This window comes from Cinclus cinclus, chromosome 24 (assembly GCF_963662255.1).
Source record: "Cinclus cinclus chromosome 24, bCinCin1.1, whole genome shotgun sequence".
NCBI classification, from domain to species: Eukaryota; Metazoa; Chordata; class Aves; order Passeriformes; family Cinclidae; genus Cinclus; species Cinclus cinclus.
Window position 1 is genome coordinate 322,496 of NC_085069.1, and position 26,864 is coordinate 349,359.

Genomic DNA, 26,864 nt, shown 5'->3' on the forward strand with positions numbered 1-26,864 from the left:
TCAGACAGCTGTGGATTGCTTGATGCTGTGGAAGCTTACGCGGGTGGGGGAGGTGGGGATGGACATGGCCCTTGCCACGCGGGCACGGATGGAGTGCTTGTCCTGCCAACGGTGCCACCGCTTCCGTACAGCCGATCGCACCTGGGTGAGATGAATGAGGGATGTGTGATCACCACGCAGAGGCTGTTCAGAGGCACCAGCCATCCTTCTCAGTCCTCCAGCCAAAAATGGATTAATAGTATGCGATTTGGTAACAAAAGAGGTTAAACTTTCCTGTGGGGTAAACTTTCCTGAGCCAACAAAGGTGTAGGAGCATTTGGAGGAGGCAGAGGAAAGAGCTGCCTAAATTTTCTGCTGCTTGTGTTTTGAATCAGAGCCTGGTAGATGTTGCCATCGATGTGCAATCCACATGTGTATGGGGCTCACTCTGGGGAAGGATTTCACTGGGATGGGGAGGACCCTTTTCTCTGTTGCACCAAATCATGCAAGTGCACCCTGAGAGCATCTCTTCTTGGGGGTGGATTTTCCTGCTCCAGAGGAGGAGACAGACAACAGCCATTCCTGTCTGGGCAAAATCTGCAGCTGCAGATGTACCAGATGGGGCTGGAGGTGAAGCACCAACTCCAGTCAGCAAAGACCTTCAGATGGGGGAATTAGGGACCAGCATCCTCCAAGCCCTGTGCTGAACTTGTCTGCTTGCAAGAAAGGGTGTAAACCCCCACAAGAAACCCCAGCCCCTTGTGCTCACCTCGCTGTTCAGGAAGCAGTAGAAGACAGAAACAAAGAAGCCCTGGAAGGAGACAAGCAGCAGAGTCACAAGCCAACTGGTACCCCCAAGCCAGGAGCTTTGAAATAGCTCTGGGGTTTAGGGATGTCTGGTTTCAGGAGGGGGCAGAAGCAGGATGAGGCATTAACCAGGATGGGCTCCTCCACATCCCTTGGTGAAAGAACTGGGGTAGAAGCCAGTGTAGAGGACCATTACCTGGAAAGACTCCAGAAAGGAGTTGAAGTAGATGAAGACTATCCTGGAGATCTCATCCTCCCCTGGGTTGACAAAGAAGAGCATGTAGGTGATCCCCAGCAAGGGCAGCAGCACCAGTGTGGCCTTGACTGCTTTCCTGGGGAGAAAACAGGGACCTGAGCTGCTACAGGGCAGCCCTGGGCACAAGGACCCCACCCATACCACTCCCAGCACCAGCATGGCTTGGACTGGTCTGCTGGCACTTGAAAACCAGTGACTGGAGGAGGATGGAGCCAAGTTGGGCTGTTTTCCAGTGCAGTTTCCAAGAGACTGGGATGGTTTGAGCACTGGGAGCCTGCTCTGCTTCTCCACCCAGAAAATGGTAGAGGAGAGCAGAGGCCTGACCTTCAGCTGGCATGGAATGATTGCTTGGCTGATCTACATCTTAATTAAAAAGGAATTAAGGAGGATATAATAATTCACACCCTTCAACATGAGTTTTGTGAAAACCATATCTCAGGTAATTAATTTGATATCTTGATGAGATTACAAGTGCAGTTTATGAAAAGTTATAGTGCTGATACAGAGAGTGTGGGAAGGATTGGGGGTTGGCACCTCATTCCTTTGGATCAGGAGACAAGACTAATGCCAAATCATCACTTTTTGCTTAATGATCCTGCTAATGGACAGATTCCAGCAGTAGATGGTTATCCCTGCAGGGTCTGAGCCAGGCAGGAAGGGGGTCGGGGACCTGTTTTGCATCTCTGTCTTAGAGGAGAGAACAGTCCCTGACACAAATGTGCTGATGACATGGAGGAGTTGGAGGGAACCAAGGATGGGAGCTGGAAAACCACAGTACAGCACATTCACTAGTGCAGCTTCTCCAGGGGGGCAGCCATAGCAGCAGGGGACACATCAGCCTTTTACCATCTAAGGTGAGCAGGAGCCCTCTGGGCCTGTCCTTGCCTGGTTTAAGCAGAAGTGCACAGTTTATAACATACCAAGTTCTCCAAGTTTTCCTGTCCCACAGAATATTTCTGGGAAATGAAAATGTTCTCTTGCCCTAAGGTGATAAACCCTCCCAAAATGAGGTCAATATTGGAAAACCAAAAGCTCTCAAAATTGCTGATTGGGGCCAACCAGCCTTTCCCCAGAACCTTTATCTTTACTTACCCCAAGCTGAACCTCTCATCCCAGTTCAATACTCTGTGATGAGGAAAGCTGGCATTTCCCAGTAATGGAACCAGAATTTTTCCATTTTCAGCTGAAAAAGCCACCCTCCATCTCAAAACAGCTTCTCTTGACTGGGCACACAGTGAAATTCCCCAATTCCTGCCCACAAAATGATCCAGACAGAGGCAGTGATGAAGCCCAAATTGTTTTCTATTCCAGCTACTTTGGGGAGCTGCTCTGACTGTGCACCTCTTACGTTGTCTGCAAAATATTCCCCAACAGGAAAGGAAGGGTTAAATCTTCCTGCCTTGTGCTGCAGGAGTACTGTCTTCTTTACAAGGATGTGTTGGGGTAGCATTGATTGACTTCTTCCTCAGCTTTTGCTTTTCTGTCAAGCAGTGATTTAATTCTCACCTTCATGCCAGGATTTGGAGCTCCCAGCCTGGAGAGCTCATCAGGTCCCACCAGAACAGGCTTTTGCAAAGAGACTCAAATCCCAAAGGTTCACTTCAAAGGCAGAAACGGTCATCCACACTCTACATCACAAGGCTCTCCCTGGCCAGATTTAATGACCATGTACCTCCAAAGAGCATTTGAGGTACTCTTAGGTGTCTCTCCATGCTCCCATCCCCTTGCTACCAGGCTAATGGGGCTGTCCCATCCCCATTAATCACAAGAGAACCCAGTTCCTAGGCTGGCTTCCTGCAGGGTCTCTCATGTTCTTACCTGTACTGGATTGTCTCAGACGTCGTTGAAGCTCGGAGCTTCGTCATGAGGATTCGGACAATGTTGAATAGAAAGATGAAGTTGATCTGGGAGGAACAGGGTCTCTGGTTAGTGTTTGCTTCCCCAGTATTTCCTCCCATTTCTTCTGCAACGGCGGTGGGGGAAGGGGAGATGGGGGAACCAGGGGAAATGGGAGTGTTTCCTCTTAAACCTGATCTACTGCCTTCCATGTACCATGAGAGGACATCTGCCTTTTAAAAAACACTTCAACAATAAGATTTAAGAGTTTGGTCAAGGGATCAGGGCTTGCCGGGAGATTGCCAAGGAAGGACAAGTACTAGAGAAAGGGCTGCAGGTGAAAAAGTAGAGGGAGAGGAAGAATCTAAGGTGGTAAGTAGCTGCCATCCCAGCCAGGATCTGCCTGGCTGCTTGTTGGGGGTTGGTTCTTTCTCTTTTCCCTCTGTGGAATTTTCCCCATTGTCATGCTAAGATACCTGTTGACTGGGCCCTGGTGGCAAGGGGGAGGGGAGAGAGGAGGGAAACCCCCACGAGATTCAAACAGCCAGAAGAGCAGACGGAAGACTGGGCCTGGGCCCCATTTCCCCTGCGGAGTTGGGACGAGAAGGACGATCGCTGCCTCTGTGCCCCCCCCCCCCCCCCCCCCCACCTCCTCCATCCCTGCCATCCCAGCGCCGGGAGTTATCCTCACTGCTGTCAGACCCTGCACTGCTGTTTTTTCTCACTTTATCCTGCCACCATCCAGCACTCTGCTGAGCACTGGGACCGACACCATGAGTGGAGGGCTCTCTCCATCTCTCTCTCCCCCTGGGACAGCTCTGCCATCACCCCCAGCCCTCCTGCAGCTCTGCGGGACCTGCCCGCCTCCAGCACCGGGAACTGCAGCTCAGGGAAAAGGTGCCTGCAGCCAAAAAACACTGGGACTGAGTTTACTGTTCTGTTTGTGGGTAATTTCATAGCTGTTGTTCTTGTTTGTCTTGTTAGATATACTAGTAAAGAACTGTTATTCCTATCGCCATATCTTTGCCTGAGACCTTCCTTAATTTCAAAATCAAAATAATTTGTAGGAAGGAAGGATCACATTTTTCATTTCAAAGGGAGGCTTCTGCTTTTCTTAGCAGACACCTGTCTTTCAAACTTGGACACTGCTCTCCTGGCTGACGAATTGCTAATAAAGGAATGAGAAGATGTCTTTGGAGCTGAACACAATTGACAGGAAGTAGTAGTGGCCTGGCTGCCTGAGAGGCAGGGAAATGGGAAGCAAGATCAATTATTCCATCATGCTGGTGCTTTTTACTCCCTTGAGTTTTATCAGCATTGGGCAAGGCAGGAAGGAACAGTTTTGGGACTTTGTGTACGACTTTCCCCCTGCAAATACATGTTGGACCCCCAGCTTGTGACCTGCCATCTGTGCTTTTCTTTGTCCCTCCCCAAAAGAAAAAGCCCCATCCATGTGGCCCTTGGATCAAGCATTGCTACTCAGCTGAGGACCAGGAACAGAGAAGTGGAATTAGGATCAGGGAATGGAGTCAAGGATCCCAGGCTTCTGCAAATGCTTGGCAAAGCATCCACCCACACCCAAACAATGCCAGGGCAGGGATGGAGGGGCCTACTGATGCATGTTGCAGTTGGCTGATAGGGACATCCCTGTCAGAATGAGGTTTCCAGGCTCCTTCTTCATCCCACTCCAAGCCCAAAATTGCTCAAGGGGCAGTTTGGGTGAGGGGCAGTGTTGCTGTGGGGAAGCAGAACCAGCCCCAGCAGAGTGAAGCAAAAGGATGAGGCAATACCCTGTGCAGAAGTAGCTGTGTCCTACCTGCACAAGAGGGACTCTGTATTTAGCACACAAGGTCACTTTGCTCTTACCAGAAGCACCAGGATCATGGGGCCTTGGTAAATGTAGTCAGTATAAACACCAGCTCGCTTCCCAAACCAGCACCTGCAAGGCAAGAACAAGCGGTATTGGGGACAAGCAGTGTCAGGGACAAGCCTGACATGACAGTGACCTGGACAGACTGCTGTCCTTGCACAATCTATAAGTCACTGTCTGTGAGGTGAAAGCACTAGAACGCAAACTGCTGCAGCCATTGTGGAATAGCTTCCCTGGGAACTCAATAGAAGGACTTATGTGTGGGCTTGTGGGAGTGTTTATGGGCCACACATGGATGTGGGAGCTGGTTATTGCAGGACAAGCAGGGACACCCTCCTTGCAAAGGAGGTGACTGTCCCCACTCTCTTCTGCATGGTGGCAGCCTCACCTCTCATCCTGGTGGCAGTTTTGGGCACAGCAATATAAGAAAGATCTGAAGTTACTAGAGAGCATCCAAAGGAGGGACATGAAGATGGGGAGCAGTGTGGAGAGGCCACATGAGAAGCAGCTGAGGGCACTTTGAATGTTCACTGGGACAGAGGAGACTGAGTTTAGACTTCACCAGGGGCTGCAGCTCCTTCCCAGGGGCAGCCTCCACCTCTGCTCCCTGTAAGAGGGACAGAACCCAAGGAAATGGCCTGAGGTTGTGTCACAGAGGAATTTGGGATGGTGATCAGGAAAAGGGTCTTTCCCCAGCGGGTGCCTGGGCACTGAACAGGCCCCCCAGGGAAATGTTACAGCCCTGAGGCTGCCAGAGTTACAGGAACTTCTGGGCAATGCTCTCAGGGATGCACAGGGTGGGATTGTTGGGGTGTCTGTTCAGGACCATGAGTCAGACTCGATGATCCTGGTGGGTTCCTTCCAGTTCAGGATATTCCATGATTCTCCATAATCTCACACACACAGGTCCGGGTTAGCTCTGTCCTCAGCAAACCCTGCTCACTCAGGGAGCTCACTCAGGGGTATCCTTGTCCTGGGAGCACCTTGTCAAGGTTGATCAAACAGTGCCTGTGTGAGTAGCATGGGGCTTCTGAAGTCAGCAGGGAAAACAGAACAATCTGCCATTCATCTCAACGGGCTTCTTTCAACTTCCCACTCTGGGATGAACTCTCAGGTACCTGTTAAGACCTTCATTAGCAGGCGTCTGTGAAAATGGCTCAGGTGCGGGAATTTAGATTTCTGTTAGTTAAATCCCAGCTCTATTTAGCAAAGCTATTATAGGATATCTGGTTTAATCTCTTTTTCCCCTTAAAAATCACATTTTCCTTTTGAGGAGAAACAAGCAGGGGCAGGGCTTGTGCTGCAGAGAGCCAAAAGGTGGGATAAAATAAAGAATGGAAGAACATTATCAATTTTTTCCTCCCTAACAGAATTCCTGACACAACTGATCCCTGAGGATTTGGGATAGAAACAAGAATGGAGGATAAGAGCAATCAGGCTCACTTCTCATTGTCATAGTAGAGCTTTCCAATGGCCCAGGCAACGATGATGGGAAAGGGGATACCTGCAGGGGAACACACAGGTGAGTTTCAGAGTGCAAGATCACTACAAAACCACACCATAATAGGGGTTTTCTCATATACAAACCACCCAGTGAGCTGATGTGTACATGCAAATCCCATCCTCCTGCTCCTGGCACACTTATTGCAGCTCTTTGTGTGCAAGAAGAACAGGAGCAGGGGATGGAGGGGGCATCACCCATCACTAAACCCTGGGTACCGCTGAGTGAGAGGAAGCCTGGCACTCACACCAGCCGATGCAGATGAACATCCACTTGCGGAGCTTGTCTGTGGAGTAGGTGAGCACGATGGCTGTGTGCAGGTAGCAACCCTCGCCGAACATCCAGAAAAAGTTGGTGACATGGAAGTAATTGTAGGCAGCAGTGACCAAGCGACACCAAACCTGCCAGGAGATGTCAAACTTGTTGTCAAACAGTTTGTCACACTCTGTGCCACAGTGATACAAACAATGCATGAAGCAGCACAGATCCCAGCAAAGCAGTCAAACCCATGTTCCTTATACATGTGGGGTATCTGCCAGCCACCAGCCAGCCCTATTCACCCCCTGAAGTTGCTTTTGTAGACACATCTTAGTGACTTCAAGCTGAAAGAGAGCAGTTTTAGAGAAGAAATTCTTCCCTGGGAAGGTGGTGAGCCCTGGCACTGGTTGCCTAGAAAAGTTGTAGCTGCTCCATCCCTGGAAGTGTCCAAGGCCAGGTTGGATGAGGCTTGAAGCAACCTGGGATAATGATGGTGTCCCTCTCCATAGCAGGTGAGTTGGAACCAAAGGATCCTTAAGGTCCCTTCAGACCCAGACCACTTTGTGGTTCTGTGATCTCCAGGGTCCTCACACCCCCCAGCTGCTCAGGACTGGGCTCAGCCTGGCAGAGCTGCACCTACCACATTGCTCTCATGCACCTCTGGGTTCATGGTGAGCTGCACCACAAACCACGTGGCATTGCGTAGGATGAAGGCTGTGATCAGGTTCCAGTGGATGATGTTTCGCAGGCACCGGATGCTCCTGGAGAGGAGTGGAACAAGGCACCATCAGAGCAGGGGGACTCGGTACAGTGCTGTTTGTGGAGCTGAGTGTCTCTGTTGGGACCCCAAGGGTGACCTGCTGGGACCATACCCTGGGAGAGGTGGGCAGGAAGAAGACCAGGAGGTGGAAGGCACCAAGGAGGATACTCTGCCTCCATAAACAGGTGCTTTTAAAAAGCAGCAGAAGAAAAACAACCTTGAGACAGGCAAGATCCCTCCAGCCTGGAGGGCAGTGGCTGTGGGGGAGGACACGGCAAAGCACAGGAGCTGGGTCCATCCCTGCCTGAGATGACCTCACAGGAGCATGGCAGCAGGTTTGTCACTCACCGCAGGCGCATGAAGAGGACAAATGCCACAAGGAGGGCTCCCAGCGAAACACAGTGGCCCAGGTAGTTGAGGATGACAGCAATGTGGTAGTGCAGCTTGCTCTTCTTCTGGAAGTGAAGGAGATGGGCAGAGGGTCAGCAGCAGCCCAGTAGCAGCACAAACCCACCTCCTCCATCATGTCACCTTTGGCAGCTGCACCTCAAATCTTGGGTCCTTTTTCAGGAAGCAATTGGAGCCCACCCTGGGACAGGACAGGGGGAATGGATGGAGATGGGGCTAATGTGGGTTAACAGCTAAGTAGCTTGGTTTCACATCCCACTTGTACCAGAGCAGCTCACTGAACAGCTCAATGCTGGGACATCCCAACCCATTCTCTGGGGAAACCCTGCTGGAACTCAGCTGAGCTCAATGGAATCTTGTATCTCAGTTCATCCCTTATTGCCCTGGGGGCAGCTGAGAGACTGGGATGAATTTGGGCAGAGGGAAAGTGTGAGTGATAATTGAATTAACTGATCACTCCTGCTCTTAGGCACTCATCCAATCAGTGAATTAGCAATTAAGTGAGCGAGAAAACCATTCCTGGCAAGGGATAATGAGCATCTTAAACACCAGAGCTGGTATCAACTGCAAATGAAAAACTCATATCTCCTCTGCTTCAAGGGGTGGCTTGACCTACTCAGGGGCTTGTAATTCTTGATCCCAATTTTTTTATCTCTTTCAGCTTCCTAAATATCTCTTTTATTTCACTGCCAGCAGGGAAGGATGGGGTTTTCACTGAGTGCTATATCAGGAGGGAGCTGCAGGAGAGTGACAGGGCTGATCTGTACCCAGAGACCCTGGGGACCTCACACTGCCAATCCTGTTGGATTTTTAATGGGGATGGAAACAGGCATGGCTTTATTTCTGATGGGGAATAAAAATGCCAATCAAGAACAGATCATAATTGCCACATGCAGCTCTATCACTGGGATGCTGCTGCATGCTCAGCCCTCAGCTCCCATGGGTTGTTCCTGGCCTGGATGCTGCTGCCTTTCAAAACTCCATTGTGTGTCTCTCACCCTCCTGCCAAGAGCCCAGAGGGTCCCAAACTCCTACCTCTTCACTGAGGATCTCCTGGCACTGGGAGTAGTTGACACGTGCTGCCCAGCTCCCGTTTGCGAGGCATTCCCTGTACCCATTATCTGAAAGAGAGGATGCCCATCCAAGGGTTAACAGAGCATGGGGATGGGCACAGGCATGTGGCTTGACAGTTACTAATGCAAGACACTGACATCAGGCCAGTTCTGAAGGCAGCTCAGCTACTGCCTTGGTTGTAACTGCAGAACCAAAATCCTTGGAATATTTCAGACCTGCTCAAGAGCTTTGGGTCTGCACCAGCTCTGCCCTTGGCACTGGGGGACCCCAGCACCTCCTCATCACACGCAGGGATGCAGTGGAAGCAGCACCAGCTAGATGCTTCTCCGTTTCACTCCACTGTTTGCTTGGGTGATGATGTGCCAGCCCAGGAGCTCTGCTGAGATGGCAGCACAAAGTTTCACTTCTTTCCTTGAATTAGGAGGTTTTGTGCTTCCCAGCGAGGACAGTTGGTGTCATGGCTAATTGGGAAGGAATGGCCCAGTCACCCCAAAGAGTCCGTGGTTGGTGTCAGCAGTGGGGCCATGCCAGCACTGGGATGGGACTGGGCTTCCATTAAAAGGAGACCGTGAACCTCATCAGGGTGATGGGGTGGGAAGGGCTCAGAGACAGGCTCAAGTTGCGATTAATGCAGAGAGGCTCCTACAGTGGCACAGGAGGCACCACAAAGCAGGAGCTGTGTGTCTGTGCCATCCTCTGTGGCTGCAAGAATGTGCAGGATGGAAAAAATTGCATTTTTTTTGTGAGAAGCAAGGTGTTTCTTTCATCAAAAACAGCACTTGGGTGGTCAGAAACTCAACCTTATGCTAGGGACACCTTTGGGCACTTTTCAGGTGCTATTGCTTCATCCTCTGTTCCCAGCATGTCACTGGCAGTGGCAGTGCAGCCACCTGTGCCAGGATGGGACGAGGTTCAAAGTCTCCCAGTCTTTGCTCAGCTGGGGGCTTCAGACCCCTATGCCACCTCCAAGGGCAGGGCAGGATCACTCCTCTGCGTTTGTCCACAAGATGGGGATATCAGCCCTCTCTTCCCAGGAGGACCTGCATATAAAGCTGCTTCTCTGAAATGACCCTCCCTGAAATCTGGGGTCTGAGGCAGTGTTTTCTTTGTGGTTGATGAGGTTTGTTCCCAGAGGTGTATTGTCACTCATATGTCAGAGCCCTTGCCCGGTGTGTCCCCAGCAGTGCTGCCCCTCTTACTGGTGGTGTTGTACCGCACACCATAGAAGTACTCGGGGCAGGGCCGGGCCACCAGCTGTCCCACCGCACTCCGGGGCCAGCATGTGCCGATCAGGTCCACCGAGGCATTGCACTGGGGACCTGCAAGGACAAAGTGCACAGGGTTAGCAGAGGTCTGTGGGCTACTATGGGCCACCATGGGCCACTTCCAGGCTGATGAAAGGTCAAGCTTTGCCTGGAGAGCTGAGGCTGCTGGATGAGCTGATGGGTCAACACCAGCTCAGCCCCTCATGGCAGACACCAAATGGGGGCTGTGCAAGACTTGCAAGGGCTGGTTGAATCATCATGGCCATGACTATTACTCTGGTCCTGTCTAAACTACTGGGCTAAGCCCAGTTCTGGCTGAGCTGCTGGTTTCAGACCTGGCTTCCAAGTCCATTTGAGGTTCCCTAGCTCTGGTTTCCCAGCCCCACTCCTTCCTTCAGCCATGACTTTGGCATCTAGCCCCACAACAGGCACTAAGCCAGACTTGCTCTTCCTCAGTGGTGGGTCCAGTCTGATTCTAAGCCTCTCCAAATATCTCACACCTCCTGGCTGAAAAATCTCCTTCCCAGCCATTCCCATTGATCTCTTCCAGTCTTTCCTAGGTAGAAACCTCCAAAGCTGCTGCTATTTCAGATTTCAAGGATTTGTGTGCCTTTCCCAGCTACACAAGTGTGCTAACGTAGGCATTAGGTAGGCCAGATTGCAGGATTTTTTTATGTATAATTTGTGTATATTTAGAACAACATGTACTGTAGCTAAATATGTCCCTGCTCCATCTCACAGAGAGGTTGGAAGCACAGTGGCTGCAATATCCATATACTACAATCCAAGACACGCAGAAAATGGGTGGGCAGGAGATGCTGGAAGGGGCAGAGTTCAGTCCAAACCACTCCTGGGTATCAGAGATGTTTGTGCTGCTGGCACAGATACAGAAATTGCCATTTCCTAAGACAAAACACCCCAATTTACACCTCCTTGGGTGCAAGAACACAGCGTTTCCTCTCCCCCTGGGTTTGTGGTTGTTATATGAATACCTTTCCCAAAAATTCCTATGGATGGAGCTGGCTAAAGAGTGACCAAAGGAAAAAAATCAAAATATTGCTGCTGATGATGATTAAGGTTTTTACGGAGGAATATTTGTTTTCATCAATTATCTGAAAAATTGGCTCCTTGTTATTTTGTGATGCTCTCAGAGAAAATTTTCGGGGCTTTCAGTGTCTTCAAATATCTTAGCAAGGGAAAACAGCCTCCAAGCATGTGAGGTAGGGAAGCATCAGAGCATGGTGAGTGTTGCCTTCTGCCTCCCATAGCTTGTAGGGAGAAATTAATTTTAACAATGACCTTTGCAGTTTAGCTTTGCTAATGTGTAGGGTTGCTGTGGCAACCTTCTCTTTAAGTTAACTGTTTTAAGCCTGTATTTTATAGGAAACAAGGTGCCTTTTATCATATGTGTGCCTGTGGCTTTCTGCATCCATTTGAATTTGTTGAGCTCCTTTGTTGTTTTGACCCAAATTTGACAGATAGAGGTAAATAAACAGTTAAAAAATGTTATGGTAACATTCATCCATATGAAGAAAAAACAACCAGTAATTACTTGAATAAAGGACAAAGTTAAGTTGCAAGTGCTCTCCTCTTTAGCCACCGAGGTGAGAAGCTGCATGAAGGGCTGGAACAGAAAAGCCTCACTTGGAACAATCCAGCACAGGAAAATGGGGCTTGCACACTACTAAAGACCATGGCAGCTCATACAGTTATCACAACCCCTCCTGGGGACCGGTAGGGCTGGGCACAAACTCGATTTTCTTTGCATGCTCTTTTGCATCAGTTTCCCTCCTGCATTCCAGGGTCTGTTCTGGCGGACTGACAGAGATTGCTCAGGGAGGACAAACAGGAAGAGAGAGTAATTAAGTCAGCACGGCCAGAGAGCAACAATGATGATACTCTTCACCAGTAAAACAAACCTACAGCAATGCCATTAATAACCAAACCCAAGAGAGACTCATGGAAATGATGTAGCTAGACAGAGATGCATCATTCTGTAATGCGTCTGCTCAAGGCTGGATTTAATATCTCCATCTTTCTCCGAGGTGCTTGGTGGGATGCTGCTTGGCACTCCCATTAGAGCACGACAGGATCCCACCAGACACCAAACCCAGTGGGTGCACCAGGTCCACCACAGGGATGGTGTACCAGCATCAGCAGGAGGTCAGCCCTCCTCATCCCATGGGTTGGGGTGATGCTGTGGTGTTACATTAGGGTCTGGGGCTGCAGTGAGATGAGGAGATGCTCAGCCAGGCTGTCAGATGCTCCTGGACCTCTCACCGTGCTTCACCCCCGTGCTGCCACTGGCAGCATTTGGAGCTCTGTCCCACCAGGTTTTCATCTAGTGGGTGGCTGTAATATTTTTCCCAGGCTTGCACTGAGAAAGGCTTGATGAAGAAAAAGTGCAGAAAGCAGATGCTGTTCTTTCTGCCCTCTCCAGCATACTGAAAAGAGAAAAATACCGCCTCCTGATAGGGAAGTGATAAGTAAAATAGTGAAGACGGAGATTGCCATAAGGGCTGCAGCATCCCCTTTACCCAGGAGAGCTCTCTGCTCCAGCTCCCCCATGAGTGGTGCCTGGCTCCCAGCATTTAGAGCACTGTTTAGCATAGAACTGGTGTGTTTCAGTACTAAATGCTTCCCTGCCTGCTCGGTGGCCCACCCATGTTTGCAGGGGACTATTCTACAGGCTCTGCACACTACTGCTTTGGCCTCTCAGCTCCATTGGCTGCATAGGTTTGGTCTTTGGAGATTTACGGCAAGTAAGGTCAGTGAATTTCCTACCTGCACTCAAGCCCCCTACTTTGGCTTCTTCCCACACAGAAACATGCTGTTTGGAGGAGGAAGGAGCAGGCCCTACTTTGAGACAGGGAATGTGGTACAGGAGAAGTCACTCCAATCCCTTCTCACCCTATTGCCTTTGGGTTGTGCTGCTCTGAAGCAATATAAAGTATTTATTTTCTTCTGAAGAAAAAAATGTCTGTCCAGGGACTTACACTGAGGCAACTATAACACAATAACTGTCTCAGGATAACTGTAACAATATCCCACCCGTTTCTAGAAAACATCCTTCTCTAGCCTGCTCCCACCACTTGCAGGGGCCTCCAAGATGGGTCTGAGCTAAAGCCAGGAACCATAGGACACCTGGCAGGGTAAAGCTCTCCACTCCCAGCTAATCTGCCAAAAGACTTTGAACAAATTTGAAGAGGATGGAGCATGTTTATCCTGGTCCAGCAGTACCAGATGTGTGGCCACAGTGCTCTTGAGCTGCTGCCAGGAGGTCTGAAGTATTACCATGGCTTCAAGCCATTGCTGGGATGCTCTGAAGAGGAGTAAAGCAAATGTTGTACTGATATAACTGTGCGGGTATGCACATCCTGCTTTACACTGGGCAGAACTGTGGAGCAGCACAGTGTCCCAGTTTGCTGCTGTGCACAGACACAACTCTGACATGTCGAAGGGTGAAGCCCCTCTCCTCTTCTGCAATGCAGAGGGGCCAGGAGAGATGATGGAATTCTGAACTAAAGGCTCATTCCCACGGCTGGGAATGATGGGGTTATTTATCTAAAGTGTCTCAAGAGCCTAACAGCTGAAAGTTGTTAACCTATATCACTACCTGTCCTGAGCTCTTCTTCAACCATAGCTTTCTCTGTCCAACCCTGATGTCCTCTGTGATTGCATTGCTGCTGCTACCTCAAGCCTCTGGCTCCCTGAGAATGTCCCCTGTGTCTCTGCTGCAACATTTGCATTTGGGAATCAGGGCTTCATCTCCACATCTAATCAAAATACAACTCACTGTGATGTCTAATGCATCAACTGTGAAATCGCACAAAAATCTCTTTGTATCTCCCAGGCAGCTCCACCAGAGTGGTGAAGAAGAAAGACCCATTTCACACCTTATTGCCCCAAAACAAGGGCCTTTGGGGGATGCTTTTACTTCCAGGTGCTGAGGTGCCAGGGAGGGGTCAGGCCAGGTCAAACTGCTGAGTCACTCAGATGTTAAATGCTTGAGTAGCACTTTGAGGCATTGAGGGAAATGGCACTGGGGGACAATTTATATTAACATGGGGTAGAAATTGGGGTAGTGGAGCTGTCTGCCTTCCCTCTGAGCAAGGGTTGATGCTCAGGATGGCTGGGACCAGCTGTGGCTGCCTCAAAGTAAATCCTTGCTTACACCCTACCTTCAGCACTGCTTTCAGTGGCACTGGGGGCTTCTATTTACCTTTCAAAGACTCCAGTCCTTAAAACATCCCCATCAATCCTCCTAAGCATTTAAGTTCCATGTTCCTTGATGTAAAATAATTACCCAGGCTAATTAAGCATTATGATATCTATGGGTTTTTGTAATGAATTTTGGCTTGTTGCTATTCAGTGTCACTGACTATCCCCTCGGGTCTTTGCTGCTGTTCTGTAGAAGAATAAAAGGTACCAAACCTAGCTTGTGCTATTGGTATCTGATGCATCTGCTCAATGCTGTCACTTAAGACGATCCATGTACAGCTTTACAGCATATATATGTATATAGTGTATATAATGTAATAGGTTGTGTTTGGGGCTTATCTTGTTCTCCTGACATGAATCACGGAGTGTTTGGAGTTGTGTTAATAACCAAGCATGGCAGGAAGTTGTTTATTCCATGGGGTTGGCTGGGATCTGGTGATGGGTGAGTGAAGCATCAAAATCCCTCCCTGATAGAGTTTTCCCAGCAAAGCCTTCTTTCCAGTTTGGCTACAACTGAACAGTCTCTGGCAGTGACTTCACTGCATCCAGTCCAAAGTACAGTTTAACTGCTGTAACTGCTGCTCACACTGGGACATGCCAGGACATGGTTTTGTACTGGAAAACCTCATCATCTTCCCTCCTCCACTACAATAAAATCTATGAATATCAGTGAGTTGCTATTGACATCTCCTTTTCCCAGATGATGGAGGAGAAGGGCCTTATCAACATCAGTATATATTTAAACCACTAGAATTTTCCATATAGATGAGAGTTTTGTTTCCCAAAACTGCCCAGTACCATGTCTCTCCCTCAAGTCCCTGCCTAGACTCATTGCTGCATCTTTAACCCTTGCTCAGCTCCTTTATTAATATTTCTGCCATGGTGGGAGAGACACCAATGAGACTGAAGAGAAAAGAGTCACTGATGTTAATTTGACCTTTATGAATTTAAATTCCAGACTCACCCCATGGGAGTCAGTGAGTGAATGAAAGAGCAGTGGCACGTGGGCTGCTGGAGCAGACTCAGCGCTTTGGGAGCTGAGCTGGAGTGGGGGGAAAGGTTCTTGGTCAAATTGTCACCTGCTGTGAAAGGTGTTACCAAATTTATCTGATAGTGCCTGTGAAGGATGTATTCTCATTACTCACTGCTTCCTAGAATGGGATTTTGCTGTGTCTGGAACAATTAGATTTGCCTTATTTAATGCAAAGCTACACTCCCTTTCCCCCTTGAAAAAACCTTCAGTTAAAAACCCACAGATGTTTCTTTTTTTCTGCTTAGCTTTGGTGTAATTTTTCTTTGTTTAAGGTGAACTGGCACTGGCATGAAACATTTCTTTCCTGACAAGGAATTTTCTGTGCTCCCCTCTCCTGAGCACACACACAGGATTGAGGATAAGAATTCATTTGGATAAAAAGCTTAAAGGAGTGGGTCGTGCAACCAGGACCAGAAGGGCATGTGAGCAATTGGGTGGCAACTCCTTCAGCTGATCCAGTCTTGAGAGCTACAAATGGCAAAACAATCCCTTGAGAGTGCTCCAAGCTTGCTCTGCTCAAGTGCTTCCTGCTGAGCTGCTTTGGAAAAGTCTCATTATTAATTAGGAAGAGGCTTTCCCATCTTCTCAGATTCCCCCTTCCCTCCCAGGGAAGCAGTCCTGCAGCTCCAGGGAATGCTTTGCCCTGGGGCATGAAGTGACCTTGTCCCTCCCTGATGGACTTTGTGACAGGGTGAGAAGCAGCTGCACACAGACCCTGGGGAGTCTGAATCATCAGCCAGAGAAATCTGAGCCAGTCCATGGGCTGGGAGCCCTTGGGAGAGCACCTATCCACCCCAGACAAGTGATGCTGATCCTCATTGTGTTCCTTTTCAGGCCTAATCTGAGACTCTCATGGTTTGCAGACGTTTGGGGGTGCAGCTGACCTGACTTCCTGAATGTGCCATGTTGACCTCAAGTCCAGCCTGATATTCCCTCTTCACTGCTACTGTGGAGGCAGCTTTTTGATGGAGCATCCAGCTGTGCCCCTATGTCTCAGTCCCAGCTAAAATCAGGGGCTCACCAACAAGAATTTTTGATGGATACCTAAACTATCAAGTTAGAACATTCCAATGAGCCTGAATTCCCAGGGATATCACCCTGCTCTGGCAGCTTGAAGGAAAATGGGTAAAACCATGGTGATAAGAGGGCAGGACAGGAGAGCTCTCTGAGACTCAGGTGCTCCATGTCCTGGGATAAGAGTTTGCACCACCTGAATCCCCTGAACCTGGACAGCATCACCGCAGTGTGCCTCCACCCTCTACCCCACTGCTGTGGCAGAGACTTTTTCCAGCTCAGTGTACATGCCTGGAGACTGCTGGCACCCTGGTGACATCACTATCCAGCCACATCCTCCTTAAAACTGCGAGATCAAGGGACTGGTGACCCAGGAGAGGAGGATAGCCCATGCTGGGCTGTGTTTCAGAGGAGGCAGTGCCTGCCCATGCATCCAGCAGATCCCCTGTGGACCTGCTCGCTGGGGACTGCTGAGCTCGTGTTATCAGCATGTGTCATTTCCCAAGGGTTGTGAAGACATTACCAAATTAAGTCTCAGGGCCCTTCTGCAATTCTCATTAGCATCATCCTAACAACTCTTGATGTTAAATAGCTCAAATCAAAGTTTCCAGTTTAGTAAATATCCCTCCATAGGAATCACTGTCTCCATCAGGCAGGGCCTAAATGGACCCCAAGGACCAGGGCTGGTGCTGAACTCCACTTCCCAAGCAGATGTAACACAATTAATTTCACCTCCACCTCTTGTTCCAAGTCTCCTTCTCCAGCTGGAAGTAGCTCTCACATGTGCCAGCCCCATCCAAATTAATGAGTTGCTCAGAAATTGCAGGTTGGATATGCAGAGGCAATGGATGATTTGCAGATCTGAAGCGTCACGTTCTCCCCTCTGCCAGGGAGATGGAGACTCCTGTTTGGAATCATGCTTCTAAATCCCCAGTGAGCAAAGCCAAATCCTTGCAGAAAGCAGTGCTCAGTGCTTCAGGATGGTGGTGATTCCAGGGCAAACCATCAGCAAACCGCAGCAGAAATTCTCTCCTGCTTCTGATCTCTCCCTGGGGCTTGGGAGGTTCGGTGGGTGGAAAAGGCCAAAAGCTGGACATGAGGGGTTTTCTGGGACCTGCCTGCTGCCCTGGGCCAGGATTTATCACAGCTTAACATAGCCAAGCACAGGCACTCACTGAGCAGAGTGATGAAGCCTTCACGGAGCAAAGCACATGAGTGATGACCAAGTTTCTTGTCTGAACAGACATCCAGGCATTGCCACTCCACAGACAGTTTTGCTGTCCCCGGGCTTTCTGCCTCTACCTTGTGGGCTTGGGAAGCTTCTTGCAGGGCAAGGTAGCCTGGGTTTAGCCAGACACTGGGTCAGCTGGTGCCAAGATAGGATTTATTAAAAAAGAGTTGTTAATGCTGCTGTTACTGGGTGGTGGGCAGCCATCCCTCAGCTCTGGGTCCCCATGGCCATCCCACAGTGCCCAGTCCTGTGGCCATCCATCACCCTGACGCAGAGTTCCTTGGTGCCCACTCCGATTCCCATTCAGTCATAGAAAATCAATACTGCAGCATCCCAGAGCTGGGGAGGACTTTTCTCCTTGTCCCTGTGAGCTCCACTCCTTCTCACACTTCTCCTCCCCCAAAACCTGTCACTGAACCAGACCTGTCACTGCTGAGGTGACATCCAAGTCACATCCTGAATATAGGGTAAAAGCCAGTTTTGGCACAAGCTCTGACCTGATTGGATCAAACCCACGTACCATGTTGAGTAGGAGTGGGCTGTCCATGACCCTGCTGCTCTCACCTACCAGGGCTGAGCCAGCCCTGGCCATAGCCATGTCCCCAGAAACTCTTCATGACTGGTAGCCTCCCAAAGTGCTCAGTGATACCTGTGTCGGAGTGCTAGGGGGTGAAAGGTGGCTGAGCCCAGAGCCATGGTGGCCACACTGCACTGGTGATGTGGTCTACGCATAAAGTCAAAACCTCCAGTCATCATCCCTGGGCAGGGGGATGGGGGGGGGGGGGGGGTGGGGGGGTGGACATAGGAGCCAAAGTCCTGCTGTCTCTGGGCATGGCATAGAACCAGGCAGCCAGCCCTGATGTCTCTGTCCATCTTTCCCTCTGCCCAAAAGACATTTATTTTCTCCATTTTCATCTCCTGAGATATGCACCTTCCGCCTGCCTCCACTGTCACCTAGCAAGGAGGCTGGAGCAGCACCAGCAGAGGGCTGTGATGCAGCGTCCGCACATCCCACCTCCCCAAAAAGGATCCATGCAGCAGCAGATGAGCCCAGAGACAACCCTGACACCCTCTCCCAAGCACTGGATACCTGGGGGGTGGCTCAAATGGACTGGGGCTGGGGGACACTCACCAGTGTGGTTGGTGACAGGCAGCAGGCTCTCGCAGTACTGCTCCTGGATGGAGGCTGCGACCGGGCTATCCCAGAGGAGGAACGCCTGGATGGGGAGAGAGCAGCCAGGGGTGGGGTTATATGGGCAATATGCTGCTTCCCCATCCCCAAATGCCTCCTTGGGTCAGATCTGAGCTTGCCCACATCTGGGTGAGTACCACCCCCAAAGCTGCACAATGGACATGTACCATTTTCAGGATGGTTTCCTAGGGAAACTGTGCTTATCCAAGCCCAAGGCTGGGGGACTGTTCTCTGTTTCCCACCCAGTGATCCTCTCCTACCTCGAATAACCTCCTCAGCATACCCACCTGCAGCCCCTGCTGAATTGTGGAACCTCTGCTAATTAGCATTTCAATCAACACTTCAGGGTTTAGCATCTTTCAATCCTGAGACCAGACAGGGGAAACATGATGAGCCTGACACCACGCTTGGATTTTCAATCTCTTACTGAAATCACAGCCTTATAAGGTGTCAGTGGAAAGATGTTCATACATGTCCTTGAGGAGATCCAATCCAGAGACAATGAGCTCTGGCTGAAGTCTTTTTTTTCCCCAGTGAATTCTCAGCAAACAGTGGTAAATGTTGGTAGATTCCCATTGAGTAGGAAAGCACTGACCACGATCTATCCAGCTCTGCTAAAACTCTGCACAAGGAGCTATTTCGGAAAAATTATTATTGAATTATTGTGCCTTTGCAGGAATTTGAGGTAACTAAAAGTGAGAAAGGCAATTGCCAGGATGAAGAGATTTCAAGGATGGCAGAGGGATGATGCTGTTGGTCTCACAACTCACCAGGGTGCAGATGAGAGAAGGACAGGACCTGATATTTTGCAGAACACAGTTTTCTACATGAGCAGCTGTCCACTCTCTCCTCCAGCTCAGAGAAGGATGACACAGGTTCACCCTCTCTGCTCCACCAGCACTAATGGTCGATGAGGCTCAACTCTACTTCTTTCACCTTCAACGACTGACCAAATCCCCTGGAGAGAATTCACTGATTAAATGACAGAGCTGCACCCCAGAATACGTCACATACAAATGCCTTGGGAAACAGCCCTGAGCCTGAAGGCAAGAAGGGCTGCACCTCCCCTGCTTGTGGGCAAGCTCCCAGCTCCTCGGGGACAATAGCCTCTGCATTCCCCATCAGCCAGGCTAATTCCTAGTGCCTGACCCCCCTTCCTGAACGCCATTTACCTCCCAAACTGCTCTGAACAGGGAGAAGACATTCCTCCTCTTGTCCCTGAGCCATAGAAACACTGTCTGCTCTTGCTGGCACACCCAGCCATCCTCATGCATTACCAAGACATTAGCAGGATTTATTCAGATACAGAGACAAGCTCTGCACCCACTTGCTCTTTTCCAAACAGCTGTTTACTGCCTTGGGAAGCTGGTATTGACAGCAAGAGAGATGTCAGGCAGACGTATAAATGGAGCTGAGAATAGCTCCCTTGTTGTGACTGCTCCAGATGGCTCAGGCTCAACCCTGCCCTGGTGCAGGAGCCGCTTGGAGCTCCTTGGAGCTCCTGGGTGCTGGTCCTGCAGGAGCCCAGCACCTCCTTTCAGAAAGCTGAGACCACCCAAACTCCAGACAGGAGGGAATCAAGGTACAGGGAGTCTGCTTCCCTGTGTTGATGCCCACAGCTCTGTGCACACCGCACCTGGTGGCTCTTGACATTGGCAGCTGGGACAGAAGGGCTCTGCCCAAAAATGGCCGGGATGGTTTGTCTACCTGAACAGGCTTTTAAGTGTGAATTGGAGATGTTTCTCCTAATCCCAGCCTGCTCCAGCCTAGCAGTGTCCATTCTCCTTCCAGACACAGGGAGAGGTCTTGATGCTGAAAAGCACATGGACAAAGCCACAGCCAGAGAGGGCTGTGGATCGACCAGTCACTGGCTCTTTGCAGGCTTTGTAAATGAGCTTGTTTTGCTGCAGTGTGGCCAAAGCTCTTGGCAGAGGCAGAGGTTTTGTCCCACTCCTGTCAGCATTTTGAGGGGAATAAGCAGGGGTGGTGGCAGCTGCAGGAGAATTTGCCCCAGTGAAACAGGTTCTTACCTGACACTTGGTGGTGACTGTCTTACCTGTTTTGCTCTTTGAGGGTAAGTGCAACCCCTCTGCATGCTTTTACAGAGGGAACAGGTCAAAGCTCCGTCCTTGAAGAGCTTCTTGTGCCAGAGCATCACTGCTCTATAAGATGCCACATGGTGCCCAGCAGGGCCCAGCCTGGCCGGGCTGGAGCCAAGCTCACCTCAAGAGCCCCGACACAGCAGTGGGTTGTGCTTGGGCCAGAGAGGAGCCGTGTTCCTCCGCCCTCCTGCCCTGCCTTCACAGAGCTATGGCAGATCCTGCTCTGCGGGCTGGAACACCTCTGTGACCTCTTTCAGCCTGCCAAAATCCTGGAGAGCCTCAGCTGAGCCCTCAGCTGTCTGGGAAGGAAGGCAATCTGCTCCTCTGGAGGCAGCCACTTCACATAGGGCTCCCAGTTAGTCCGGGGAGCTGCTCCCGCAGGGATGGATGATAGTTCTTCCAGGAGCTGCAAGGGCCAGCGTGAGGGCCCACACTGGCAGCAGCTTCTTCATCAGGAGCTATCATTGTCTCCCCTGCTGTTGCCTCAGCATACACCGAGCTCCCTTCCAGGATCTGTAACATCTCTGTTTTATACACAGGGATGGTTCTGGTTTAACCTTGGACCTCATGAACCACCAGCCCTTTCCTTTCATCCCCACATTTTCTGTAGCAGAACCAGCCCCCCCGCTTCCGCAGCTGCAGAGCTCAGACACCAAAACCTGACACTGCTCCTGTGTTTCCTGCATCCCACACAGAGCAAACATTTGCTGTGGTTGGTGTTCCACCACCCACTATGCTAGGGCTGTCCCAGAGGGGAAACTGAGGCACTGAGGACCACATGCCTCAGGTCACTCAGGCTGTGAGGCACCACGTGGGGCAGATCTTTCTGATCTGGGCACACCAATCATGTCCTGGTCCCACAAGGAGCTGTACTTGTGCCTGTGAGGGGACAGAGTGGCAGGTCCCCTGGGCCAGGAGATACAGCACAGGGGACTAGGACAGTGTCAGCTCATCAGCACTGGGAGTCTGGCTGCTGCTGTGGGGGCAAGCAGCACACTCACACACACACGGCATCAGTCTCTGTGACCTGCCACTGACCCGGTAGAAAAATTCAATTAATAGCAATTAGGAATTAATGTCCCCTTGTGGTGCTTTCGCTCTCCAAAGCAATCCACGGTTACTAATTAATACATTCACATCCAACTGCAACATCATCCCCTGCACTGTGCTACCCAGAGACAAGTACATGTTGTCATTGCCCCCATCCCCCCATTAGAGTATTGCCTCAAAAAAGAGGGGATCTGCATGGCAGCAAGGCTGACAGCTCTGAGCACACGATAGATGGCTTGTAGCCTAATTAGCAATCCAGAAGGTACGGGCTGAGGGGCTGTAATTGGAGAGTGGAGCGATTAGTGGGATTGAATTGAAGCCTGGGATGAAGCCGTGGGAGACAGGGCCTTGTACAGAGCTGGGGAGGGCAGTGGGAGCAGTGGACAGTGATGACCACCTTGACCTTCCTGTGAGGGGGGACAACACCGACCACTCTGGAGTTGTCCTTGCTGTAGGCACTTCTCTGATCCATCAGTTCTGCTCCCTGGCTTGCCTGGGCTTGCGACCCACTACAACACTTGGTGTGGAAGAGGAAAGACCTCCTGGAACACATGGGCAGGGAAGGGCTGAGCATCTGCTGCCCTGGATCTTTGCTGAGGTTCCCTGGTGCATTAGGCTAGGATAGAGCCTGTTCTTGGCTCTGAGCCTGCTGCAAAAGGTGCCAGACTTTGGGTATTAAATACAGTGAGTGTTAAAAGAGCTGGATGTCAACTTCAGATGGCAGAGCAGCATCAGTGGTGTGGAAAGGGAGCAGCACATCCTGCTGGGACTGCAGCTGGAGGTGGCCTGCAACAGCGACTGAAAGAGCTGCCCCTCAAATGTGTTTGGAGGTGCCTCCAACTCCCTGTGTCTCCTGCCTTCACTGCAGGGGATCTCTTTGCCTTTGTCTCCTCTGACTACCAGGCACTGTTTTCTGCAGCTGGGGAGCTTCTTACCTGTTCCATCTTGAGGGCTTTCACTTGGAAAAGTTTCATCCTCAATTGAATCCACATATAAAACCTCCAGGCAGCATCTGGTCCATGAAGGACCCTCTTTATACCTCTGTCTTAGACGTGCAGTAACCTGCTTTGCCACCCATGATCTCATGGCTCCTCCAAGCCCCTTTGCTGCCCTGCCAAGCCCCTGTTGCTCCTTCATTGCTTTTCCAAAGCCCCATCCCAAGCCCTGCCAGCATCAAGGCATCAAGACAAAACCCAGGCAATGGAGCAAGGCTCAAAGCAAGACCCGTGGGGGGACTTTCCATGGCTGATGGTGCTCAGGGGGAGAGCAGGCAGTGAGAACATCTCCATCTGGCGTTGAAATCTGTGAGTTTATTCATTTATCTGTATTAGAGAGCCAGTCCCTGTGGTGTGTAGACAGGAGTTTCAGTGAGGGTATTTATTCTGTTTGGAGTCTCTCTCCAAGTGTGCTGGATGCAGATCCTAACAAAAGAATATCAATCAGGGCTAAATGAATGCCCTGTAAAAACTGATTTATGAGCAATTAAAGGTTTTCCTGGATTAAGCTCTGGTCTCCCTTGCTTGCCATAAATAATTCTGACTTCATTTATCTGTCAAGAGAGACGAGGATTTTTGGGGGCAGGTGAAAAAATGACTAATGGCATTTGGGTATTGGAAGCTAAAGGCACAAACAAGCTGGGGAAGGGGACACAGTCCATGCAGCTCCTATGGGATCTGGATTTGCAGGGCCAAAGGCTGCTGAGGAAGACTGGAGTGATGGACACAAGCCTGGGGGAGGGCTGTTTTTCTAAGGCAATTTATTAAACTCTCCTACAGATTGTACATGTGGGACTCTTGTGCATTGACAGGTAGTTTCAATTTTGGATTGGACATTTTTCTCTTCAACTCTGTCCCAAAACCCACATCTTGACTGCTCCAAACCCCCTCCTTCACCCATCACCTTTTTAGGGTTGTGCCCTGGGATGAACATCCATAATTAACTTCCCCATAACCTAGGAAAGCTTGGCCACACCAAGGCATCTGAAACTGCCTTTCCAGGGTGAATAGTGCAGATTTCAAGGTGAAAGAGGGACTGTGATCTGCAAAATGCCAGCCCACTTTGCCCTTTGCCATTGGAATGGATATGACTGCTCCTGGGAGGGTGACTGTGGATAAAGCAGAGTAGGAGGGTCTCTTTTATCAGCTCAGAATACAGTTAGGGAAAAAAGGAAGAACAACAGATGGGCCCTGGGTATGCTATTCCATCTTCAAAAAGAGCCACCCTCTCCTGAGTGACAGCTCTGAGATGTTGGACAGTGGCTCCTGGTCTCTGCTTGGTGAGGGACCTCCATGATTTGGAGGTTGATTTGTGCTTTAGGTTCAAAAATTGTTCTCACAGACAAAGCCATAGATGTAGCCTCTCTAAACACTGCAGACCCAATTGCAGCTTGAGCTTGTCACTCACAACAAACTTCTAGGCTAACCCTGTGCAGGATTTTGGGTGAACAGAGCTGGATTTCAGGGCAGGGTTGCAGGTGGTGCAGGACATAGTCATTGTATTCCTATATATCCATCCTATGGTGACAGAGCGGCTATTCTGGGAACAGGCTGTGCCTTTTCCATACACTTCTTTGCTGGAGATGCGAAACCACAGGGATGATTTCAAACACACTGAATCAACTCCAGCTTTTATGGAAAGCAAGGACTGCAAGAGATCCCCAGGGTCAGCATGTCCTGCAACTGCAGCTCTGCATCTTATGCAAGGATTGGAGCATGGAATGGGCAGGGGCTGTTTTTTGGGCTTAGTGCTGCTGGAGGCGGTCAAGTGAGAGGAGAGGAGAAATTATCCGATCCTGAGCATCAATCTCTGATTTTTCATAAAATGCTTTTGCAGTTTTATCAGCCCCAGAAACGACATCGGCTCCTGCCAGAGCTGCAGGTGGACTGGTTTATTTTAATCACTTTTTTAGTTTGTTTAAATGACTTGCAGTGTGTCAGAGAGCACTTGGAAGCAAGTTTGACTGCCTGTCTCCTAGTCTGTCTGTCTGGCCTCCTGAGGGATGTCTATCTGGTAAAGCAACCTGGGCAAACTGATGCTAAAGTGGAGGTGCTAGCCAGCTGCATGGGGAACACCTAAATTGTGACAACCCAGTATCTGCAGGGGAGATTTGTCCCTGCTGAACTCTGTGTTGGAGCTGGGCTGCTGCAGGTCTCTGCACTCACAGACTGGATGCTGCTGCAGGTACACCTGGCTGCAGGGATGCATTCACAACTGGATTTTCATGGTCCTTTAGCCCATGCTGTCCCCAGGAGAGGGTTGGGACCATTCTGGAAAAGCGTCTGAGTTTTGAATGCATGTATTTATAAGGAAAAACAGACAGTTTGACTGCAAAGAGGGGGGAGGCTTGTAGGTGGGCTGTTTGTTTTTGAAGCCAGCTGGGAGAGGCTTCTCTCTGTTCTCTTTGCCTGGACTGGCTTTTCTGATGCACGCCCCCCCTCCCCCCTCCCCCCAGTCCCAGCTCCAGCACAGGGGTGGTTATGTCTCAAACTCTGAAGATTTTTGAGGACTTGTTGCTCCAGCTTCACAAGAATATCCTTGGGGAACACTTGGGGATGGCGAGGGAATCCCCTGAGCCTAAGGAGCTTTGACAGAGGTTGGGAGCTGTGTCTCAGCACCTTCAGGCCTCTTTTGGACCGCTTTTTGCTCACTGAAGTTATCATGCCACTCACATGGCTGTCCTGACCAGAATATGACCTTACTGCACACACTAAGTCTGTGCTGTCCCTGCAGACTGGCCAAGAAGGACCTGGGCTGAGGGAAGAGATCCTGCCCTGTCTCATCTTCATTTCCTACATCAGAGCCAAACAAAACCTGGACCAGGGAATGTAACAGTAAAAGAGCTCCCACAAATCCTATCAATCAGGCTTAGAGTGTTGCAGTGATAGGAGAGAGCAGCTGCTCAGAAGATGAGATTTTAGAAGCAACACAAACTTGGCAGGGGGGTCTCCTGGTGCACATCAGCTCTTCTCATCACTTAAGTGAGAACTTTCCTGGCCCAGATGTACAGCTGATGTGTGAGATGCACAGTGGGGTGAACAGTGGGGTGCACAGCCCATAGGTTATGAGCCATAGTGATGCCAATGGGAAGGGCTTTACCTCCACTTTACCTGCTGTTTTAACTGTGCAGTCCTAGCTAGGCCAGTGAGACACCATACTACAGCCAGCCAGGCAGATTTGCTCTTTTACCCCTCCTTGACACAGAGGTTTTATCAAAAGCCTGATCATTTTGTTTAATTGCCACTATAGGCTTGTTCAAATAAAATTCAAGATTTCGTACAGAAACCCCTCCACCTCATTTGTCCAGGGTTTGGGATTTAAACAAGCTTTGGGCTATGAATGTTTCCCTCTTTGATGAGCACTCAAGGAGGAGGAATATTGCTTCTGACAAAGCATTTGCATATTGTGCAGAGCTGCAAAATTAGCAGTGGCTACAGTTCCACAGTGAACAAATTAGAGAGAAAAAGTCTTGTGCTTTGCAGGTGCAGGAGAGGAAAGGAGAGGCAAGGAGAGGCTTCCTTAGAAAATTAATAATGGGGGGTACAACTGGGCTCTGCATTTGCATTGTTCACATCCATCATACCCACAGAGTGGCCACCCCCTCCCAGCAGCCTGGGAAACTGGTGGCAGCCGGTTTCACTGGGAGGTGCAAGGCTGGGAGTTGCTGGGAGCCCTGGGCTGAGCTCAGGAGGACCTAGCTGCAATTGTCCCCCCCTTAAATGATCCTCTGACTCGCTTCAGCCCCCCTCCCCGATAGTTTTTGAGCATCACGAGTTCCTGCCAAGCCCCGGTGCCTCGACTGGAGGAATTCTCCTGAGGGCCCTTTGTGTTGCAGTTTCTCTTTTTACTTTTCCCTTCAAAGAAATTGAAAAGTCACTGCGGAGAATGCGGACGGTGCAGGGCGCAGGGGTGATGGGGAGGGGGTAGAAGGGCCCTTATGCGAGAAGAAGACTTAAAGCCTCTTACCTTCAGGAGGAGGAGGAGGAGGGCAGAACATAGGCTGGGCACCAT

The 26,864-nt window shown here is 50.2% G+C and overlaps 1 protein-coding gene across 1 annotated transcript; it reads right to left on the reverse strand.

Moving 5' to 3' along the window:
* On the reverse strand, nt 1-26,864 carry CRHR1 (corticotropin releasing hormone receptor 1). The gene is made up of 13 exons (XM_062507998.1): nt 26,820-26,864; nt 18,646-18,730; nt 9,949-10,068; nt 8,711-8,796; nt 7,616-7,722; nt 7,148-7,268; nt 6,497-6,650; nt 6,192-6,252; nt 4,745-4,817; nt 2,861-2,946; nt 983-1,118; nt 749-790; nt 1-141 (listed from the first exon to the last, which is right to left on the reverse strand). The coding sequence occupies exons 1-13, from the start codon at nt 26,862-26,864 to the stop codon at nt 1-3; spliced, it is 1,257 nt and encodes a 418-aa protein (XP_062363982.1).

Excerpts from the sequence above, each read along its gene's own strand:
- CRHR1 (XM_062507998.1), bottom strand. The coding sequence starts at position 26,864 with ATGGTGCCCAGCCTATGTTCTGCCCTCCTCCTCCTCCTCCTGAAG. Across the intron at positions 7,269-7,615 it reads GTCCTCTTCATGCGCCTGCG|GAGCATCCGGTGCCTGCGAA; the intron begins GTGAGTGACAAA and ends ACTCCTCTCCAG. Across the intron at positions 6,253-6,496 it reads GTTCATCTGCATCGGCTGGT|GTATCCCCTTTCCCATCATC; the intron begins GTGAGTGCCAGG and ends GTTCCCCTGCAG.